The sequence below is a fragment of the Anarrhichthys ocellatus genome, unplaced genomic scaffold (genome assembly GCF_004355925.1).
Source record: "Anarrhichthys ocellatus isolate YVR2014 unplaced genomic scaffold, GSC_Weel_1.0 scaffold2042, whole genome shotgun sequence".
In the NCBI taxonomy this organism is placed as follows: domain Eukaryota; kingdom Metazoa; phylum Chordata; class Actinopteri; order Perciformes; family Anarhichadidae; genus Anarrhichthys; species Anarrhichthys ocellatus.
Window position 1 is genome coordinate 415 of NW_022282016.1, and position 8,275 is coordinate 8,689.

At 40.5% G+C, this 8,275-nt stretch overlaps 1 protein-coding gene across 1 annotated transcript; it reads right to left on the minus strand.

Annotated features, from left to right (window-relative positions):
• Positions 1-4,310: 4,310 nt before the first annotated feature.
• On the minus strand, positions 4,311-8,034 carry LOC116378081 (sialic acid-binding Ig-like lectin 13). The gene is made up of 10 exons (XM_031839895.1): positions 7,832-8,034; positions 7,250-7,330; positions 6,735-7,130; positions 6,336-6,635; positions 6,120-6,219; positions 5,976-6,011; positions 5,856-5,888; positions 5,709-5,750; positions 5,204-5,234; positions 4,311-5,115 (listed from the first exon to the last, which is right to left on the minus strand). Exons 2-9 carry the CDS (start codon positions 7,293-7,295, stop codon positions 5,228-5,230), a joined length of 960 nt encoding a protein of 319 aa, XP_031695755.1. The 5' UTR covers positions 7,296-7,330; positions 7,832-8,034; the 3' UTR covers positions 4,311-5,115; positions 5,204-5,227.
• Positions 8,035-8,275: the final 241 nt, after the last annotated feature.

Sequence of the window (8,275 nt, forward strand, 5' to 3'; positions counted from 1 at the left end):
ACTTGCCGTCAACTCGAGTATCCTTCACTTCACCAAAGCGGCTTATGTGCCTACGCTTGCATGTGTGTGTGTGTGTGCGTGTGCGTGTGTATAGTTGGAGGAGCTCAGCTCGACAGAGAGAGCAGAGTAAAAATGAGCTGCAGTGTGAAAATGAATGACATCGAAACATTAAAACAGTACTAATAAGAACACCAGTAATGTTGATGCTTATCAATACTATGATCTTTGAATATTTGGCACCGGGCTCATTTAATACTGGGTTTCGGAACGCATACCTACCTTCAGATAACAAAACGCAAAAGACTTGCTCGAGAAACATTGTAATAAAATAAAAACTAAACTACTGTCATTCGGTAGTCTTCCTTCATACTACGGGATCAAAAATGTGAGCTGCCGTGGCTGAGACGCTCTTCCCAGGCTTGTCTTTGTTGAAGTGCCAGTTAGCATCAACGTTGGCGCTTAGCAGTCTGTAGCCAATCAGAGGCAGAGCAGTAGCAGGTGTTCCCGCGAGGAGCTCCCGCACATGAGCAGAATGGATCGGGCCTCTGACAAAGAAGACCCGCTGCCTAGGTAGATATCAATGGCTTTTTCTAAGCTAAGGAAAACTTAACGACTCTTAGTTTCGGGTGACTTAATATATAGTTATGAATATTATATTCAATATCTGCCAATAACCCCCTCCGCCTAAATGTTACACACTGTCCCTTTAAGTATACCCATGTATCTCCCATTTTTGCCATGTCAGAGCTCCCTTGCAAGCACGCCCCCACGTTCCTTATTATGGCGACCTCTCCCTTTCACTAGGGGTCTGTGTCCTGTTTGCTGTCCTTCCTGTGTTTCAGGATGTTGATCGGCAGCTGATGAGCCCCACCTGAGCCTCGTGTGGTTCCAGCTATAAAGACACCATCTCAACATGGATCCCCCTCTTTTAACTTAGCTGACACGGCTGCTGTTTTGTTTTGTTTGTTTCAGACATTTTCATCAACACATGCTGGCATGATTACTGACTCTCCATGTTCGTTTAGTTTAGAATCAGAATCAGTATCAGAACCGTTTATTGCCAAAGGTATAGGAATTTGACATGGTGTGTGGTGTATGTACTGTTAAACAATCAACAACAATCAACACAGTGCAAAAAGTAGAAACATTAAAATGTACAGTAAAATATAAAATAAAGTGCACAAACAAACAGATAACAGTACTATAAACAAGTGAGATGTAAGTGTTAAAAGTGTCGAGTGTATTTAAATAACAAACCGAGAAGGGATGTTCAGGGGAGTGACTGGTCGGAAATTGTCCTGGGGATGACAGAGTCAGTGGGGGTTTGTTGATGAGCCCAACTGAAGACGGGAAAAAACTGTTCATGTGGCGTGAGCTCTTAGTCCTGATGGACCGCAGCCTCTTGCCAGATGGAAGGGGCACTAACAGTTTGTGTCCAGGGTAAGCGGGGTCTGCTACAATCTTTCTTGCTCGCTTCAGGGTCCTTGAAGCGAACAAGTCATGGACGGATGGCAGATTGCAGCCAATCACCCTCTCGGCAGAGCGAATGATGCGCAGACTGTGATGGAGGAGCAGAGGATGGACTCGATGATGGCTGTGTTGGAAGTGCACCATCATTGCCTTTGGCAGGTTGAATTTCTTCAGCTGCCTCAGGAACTACATCCTCTGCTGAGCTTCTTGGTGATGGAGCTGATGTTAAGCTCCCGCTTGAGGTCCTGGGTTTTGGTGGAGCCCAGGAACTCCACAGCGTCGACGAGGGGAGTCACACAGGGTGATAGTGGCAGGTGGGGCTATATTCTTCCGGAAATCCACAACCACCTCCACTGTCTTGAGAGCGTTGAGCTCTAAGTTGTTAAGTCTACACCAGGTCACCAGATGGTCAGTCTCCCACCTGTAGGTGGAGTCATCCCCACCAGAGATGAGTCCAATGAGGGTGGTATCATCCGCAAACTTCAGGAGCTTGATGGGCTGGTGACTGGAGGTGCAGCTGTTCGTGTACAGGTAAGAGCAGAGGGGAAAGAACGCAGCCTTGGGGGGAACCGCTGCTGATGGTCTGGGATGCTGAGACATGCTTTCCCAGCTTCACACGTTGCTTCCTGTCAGACAGGAAGTCTGTGATCCACTTGCAGGTGGAGTCGGGCACGTGCAGCTGGGAGAGCTTGTCAAGCAGCAAAGACGGGATTATGGTGTTAAAGGCATAGCTGAAGTCCACAAACAGGATCCTGGCATAGGTTCCTGGGGAGTCCAGATGCTGGAGGATGAAATGAAGGGCCATGTTGACTGCGTCGTTAGACCTTTTGGCTCTGTAGGCGAACTGCAGGGGGTCCAGGAGTGGGTCGGTGAGGGTTTTTAGGTGGGACAGGACAAGGCGCTCAAAAGACTTCATAACCACAGAGGTCAGGGAGACGGGCCTGTAGTCATTAAGTCCTGTGATCCTTGGTTTTTTGGGGACGGGGATGATGATGGAGGCCTTGAAGCATGCTGGTACGTGGCATGTCTCCAGGGAGGTGTTGAAGATGTCTGTGAACACCAGAGACAGCTGATCAGCACATTGCTTCAGGGTGGAGCAGGAGACAGAGTCTGGGCCGGCTGCTTTACGGAGTTTACTGTATGTACTCTTTCAATAAATGTGCTTATTTATTACTTTTAACTCGTCTGGTCTCCCATTCATGTTGCTGCCTTCCAGCCGGGTTGTAACAGATTTTTGATGATAGCGATTTTAACTCTATTGTTGATTATTTGCAGTTTATATGCTGGATCTTCATATTTGTGCGATTGCTACAGCTGTCATCTTTGCAATCTTCTGCATTATTTATGAAGAATAAATACAAGTGAGTTATTAATGTTGTCAAAGTGGGAACGTTTTTCCTTTCACCCCTGTTTCATTTTAAGGATTTTTATCTTTAGAGACATCATAATTTCACAGACTGATGCATCATTGGTCTCACAGTCATCTCACATACCTCTGCAGAAGTACAATGTTTATTTTTGTTTCTGCCTTTTGATACGGTCTTTGCTTAAATCTGAACATAGATTTACATTTCCTTATATTCTGTTCTGCTTTTTCTATGAACTATTCAGTAGCAGAATCTGAAGGTGAGAACTGAAAGTTGAGTTGGCTTCATAAATTGAGATGTTCTCACAGTTAAACCAAAATTAACTCAAAGATGCATTTTTTATATGTTAAAGCTGCATTAATATATATTTGGCCACGAGGGGACAGGATCAACCCCAAAACAAACTTGTTCACACACAGTTGCAGCAGATGTAACGCAACATTATTGTTCCATATCTTGTGGACCCCATTCACACCTGGTAATAACATGTGATCTGTATCAGGTCAAACTGATTCTCACTCAACCTGACCTGGAAAAAGTCATTCATGGATTCATCTTTTCAAGACTTGACTACTGTAACTCCTTCCTCTCTGGCATTAACCAAAAGTCACTCTTTCGCCTCCAACTAGTGCAGAACGCAGCAGCAGCTCGGCTTCTCACTGGCTTTAACAGACGACATCACCCCAATCCTGGCTTCTCTTCATTGGCTCCCTGTTTGTTTTAGAATTGATTTAAAGATTTTACTGATCACTTTTAAAGCACAGATGGGTCTGGCACTGAAACATATAGAGGAAATGTTGACCCCTTATGAGTTGACTCCTTATGAGATCCTCAGCTGGGGCCTTCTGGCTGTTCCAAAGTCGAGGCTGAAAGCGAAAGGTGACCATGCTTTTGCCATCAGGGCCCCTCTGCTTTGGAACGACCTGTCTGAGGAGGGCCGCACAATCAGTAATCTCTTTTAAATCACTTCTTAAAACCCATTTTTTCTTAAGAATGTGTTTACACTGTACAGATTTAATTCATTCCTATGAAGATCTGATCCTCCTCGTCCTCCAGGGAAAAGATATCCAGATGTAGATCACATGTTAATGTATAAATGACCAAGTGTAAATGTGATGTAACTCTTCTCTTACACCTGAGAGAAACCTGTTTCTCTTTTGCTGTTAAATGTTTGAATATCTTGTTGTAAAGGAGGATACAAATTATAGGTAAAAACTGTGTGTTTGTTGCTACAATTGACCCCGTTCACATTACATGTCATCATTTGACTTTAAGTTCATATATTATTGATTAATGCAACTTAATAAAGAGTCAACAATCAACATTTTACACTTCAAACGATGCTATTTATGAGGGGGAGTACACTGTTATTGTAGTTGTTATAAAGTAGTTGTTATATAGTAATACAATAAAATCAATAACCCATATCACATTGGGTTATACATATTGCTAATATACTGTATTAAAAAAAACTTTTGACCTAGATTGTTTTTCTTTTATTCATTTTTGTTATTAACAGAGATATAAAATACACCAGCCCTCTATGATTGTATGTGCATATGTAGACTATTTAAATTAATTGTTTGACATGTTGGGAAATACACTTACAATAATAATATATTAAATACAATTCACCTTTTTGCCAAGAAAAATATGGAACCAGACACCTGATGTTTGCTTATCTTTACATGAAGATTGGAAACCTCTTTGGAAAAATCTGCTTTCCTAAAGCTTGCAATTTAAAAAATATTTGATGTTGTTACTTAATAGAGGTGCTGGTTGGAGATTTTTGTCACCTTTGGGAAGCCGATACAGCTGTTTCCAGTCTTTAAGCAAAGCTAAGCTAAGCTGCAGCTTCAAATACAAACGGACATATATGAGTAGTATCAATCTGCTCATCCAACTCTCAGCAAGAAAGCAAATAAGCATTTTTCACGAAATGTATTGCCTCTGGTATTTATTTAATTCAACTTCATGCCATTTTGGTTATGCTTGAGGCCCAACAATGGTGACAAACAAACAAGTACTCTGACTGAGCAAAGTTGCACTTACCAATGCATTTTATTTTCCCTAATTAATTGATGTAATTTCAAAGAGAGAATCAAATATAGTTTACTTGATAACAGAGAATACCACAGTAGTCGTGTATAAAAACTGCAGTCATCATGCTCTTAATACAAATGACCATTATAAGCATGATTAGATTCTTTTGGTGTTTTTTCATATGTTTCCATAGACGTTGAGATCGGCAGTGTTAATCGTCCCCGTCATCAAGGTCCTGTGAAAGATTGAGGTCATTATTGTCACAGATGTGTCATTGTTCTGACGTAATTATTGGGAATAAATCAATGGCAATTGAATAGTACCTCTTGGTAATTGCAGGATTTTGGCTAATAACTAGAAGAGAGAGAAAAAGAATGACATTACTGTACTTCAATATATGATATCTGTATTTTATTAACTGTATGACTTGAATCCACTATGTCCTCTTTAGGCCTTCTGTTATATTTGTATGTAATAGAAATCAGTAACATTTAAATGCAGAAAATATACGAAATGTACTAGTTTCATTCGATTAAAATACGTGATCAAAAGTTAAGTTTGATTTTACTGTGAAGATCAAAGTGTGTGATAAAAATCAGGTGATAAAATTAACTTATTAAATCCGTCAATCATCGAAATAGAACAGAAAATATGCAAATGTTGTGAGGCATATCAATACATCTTATCAAGAATGCCAGAAAAGCATCAAACATGTGCACAGGCATGCAAATTACAGTGAGGCCAACCACGCAGAGGCCTAAACAAAGCTACAGGGAGAGTACAGAACTAGACACGTAAATGGCATTGAGTATTTAGAAGGATAAAGACCTTTGATCAGAACGAGATGGTCTTGAGACATCAGAACGGATCCTGAGAATTTCACAGATTAAATGTATCATCAGTACAATTAAAAGTTCCTATGATAGTGGACTGGATGAAAAATAAAAAAAAACAATCACAAACCACATTTCTCACCTGCGAGACATCCTGGAGAGCCGGTTCCACATGCTAATTGTGATACAGAAAATGACATAATGATGATGAAGGAAAATAATTAAAACACACTTAATAATGTAGCTCTATTAATATTTTTACCTGCCATCCCCACTTTGGAGCTCTGCTATGCGTCCCCTTGAGTAGACAGAGAACAAAATAATATAAGAGCATATACTAAGATTATTTCTTGCTCAAAATTGTTTTTATCTGGATCGGTTAACGCCTGTGCACCGCCTTACTCACTTATATCTCTTCACCATTACAATGCAGAAGACTCCAAAGACCACAGCTGTAACAATCGCCACCACTGTTGGAATGATGATGTGGTTATAGTTTTCTGTACCTGCAAATAGACAGATCCATATATAAGGTCAGTTTTTCCTTTATATTTCACATAATAGAGGATCCAGGTCATAAACCTCCAATGAAGAATTCAACAACAGTGTGAAAAGCTCTCACGTTTAACATAGAGATTCAGGACTGTATTGGATGTGCTCCCTCCATTAAATTCAGCTGTGCAAGTGACCTCGCTGTGGTCGTCCTTCTCCTCAGGAGTGAACGTCAGGATGGACTGTGCCTCCCAGTAGCCAAAACGAATTTCTTTCTGGACTTCAGTGACCACATCATCTGTAGTGACCGTACTCCATTTGAGTTTAGGCACATAGGAAGGGCAGGTATGGGTGACTGAGCAGGTGACAGTGTAGGGACGTCCTTGAATGGCTGTCTTTGGGTGAGTCAGCGTAGGTTTTGGAGGATCAGCTGTAAATAAAAAAGAGGAAAACCATGATGTTACATAGAAATGGTGTAGGTGTAGATTTCTGAAATCTTTTAAAGATATTGGGAAAGCTGGTGACATACGGAGCATTCTGAACGTGACACAATCCTCCACAAAGGAGAACTTGTCAATAGTGGACAAATCAGTCTCTGTCCGTGCTAGTTCAATCCGGAAACAGAAAGGGCCGCTGTCATGATCTTTAATGTCAGTCATTTCTAAGGTGCAGTTGTTCTGACCCAGATATCCCAACAACCGTGTGCGGCCCCTGAAGTTTTCCAAGATCTGCGTTGGATCCTCATGATAGATGAATTGATCTCGAAAAGTTGACCGCTGCCAGATCCCTCTGAGTCTGGAGGAGGACAGCTTTTCTTTAGGATGGGTGAATGAACAGGGTACCACAACACAGGATGTGACCAGGACGTCAATATCTTTCACAACATTTGCCTTCCACTCTCCAGTAAGCACAGAGCTGATAATAGCTGTAAGAGAAATATGCATTTGATAAAGAAAAGACTCCTTTTGGCCATACTCACTTTTTTTTTTTTAAATGGGGTGTAGACATGAGACTGTAAACAAAGAGGTGACCTCAATATATTACCTGCCAAAAGTAGACAGAATATCATCATCCTTGTCCCTTTGTCCATACTTCGGAGGTTTTGGTGGTCTAATAGAATGGATGCTAAAATGAAAAGAAACACAAACCATAAGAACATAAAGTACCTACTACTGCCATATGCAAATTATAACACAGCTGGGTGGAACATCTTCAAACAGCACAAATCTTCACACGCAAGAGCCATTTATTTAAATAGGAAATACTGGTATTGATAATGTCTTCATACAGAATCACATCTGAAACAACACATAATACATTCACGTCTTTTTTATTTTGAATGGTTCCTTTCATAGCCTATATGAATTGCCTGCACTGTTTTTAAAATAATAACTAATTTTCATGAAGTTGTACACAAACAAACGATAATGATGAATAACACAAAAACAAAATCCAGTGGTCGAGTCTATATCAAACTAAAACACCCTGAATTGCTCAACTGCATCGTCCTTAAGCCCAGTAGTGTATTAGACACTTTAAAAATTACATTTTCCAAACAAATGTGGTGAACAAATATTCATTGGATGCGTTATTTTACCATAGTAAAGTTAAATAAAAAGTTCTTACCTGATAAAGCTGCTTTCTGGCTGATCAAGGCTGCTTTTTCTGCTAAAAGCACCTCCTTGAGAATGATGACATGTGCTGTACTATTCTGCGGTTTCGTTGACACAAATATGGACTCTAAAAGCAACAGAAAAAAAACGGCAGGCCACTTGAGAATACAATGGATATTGAAGGGGAAGGTGAATGAAGATATAGTAGAGGCAGTATACTGCTACACCAGTGGAGTTAATGGTGTAGAAAGCAGGGAGTGGTCTCTTAAAGGGCGGCAGTAATCTAAAATGATACTTTCATTTCAGCCAAAGGACCCAGCTAAGGACCAGCAGGGATCTGCAACTAAAATATGTGACACTACACATTATGTTGTGATGTTCTCACAGTTAAACCAAAATGTCCTAATAATGCATTTTAAAATATATATATTTAAATACATTCATGGCAGTGGGCAGA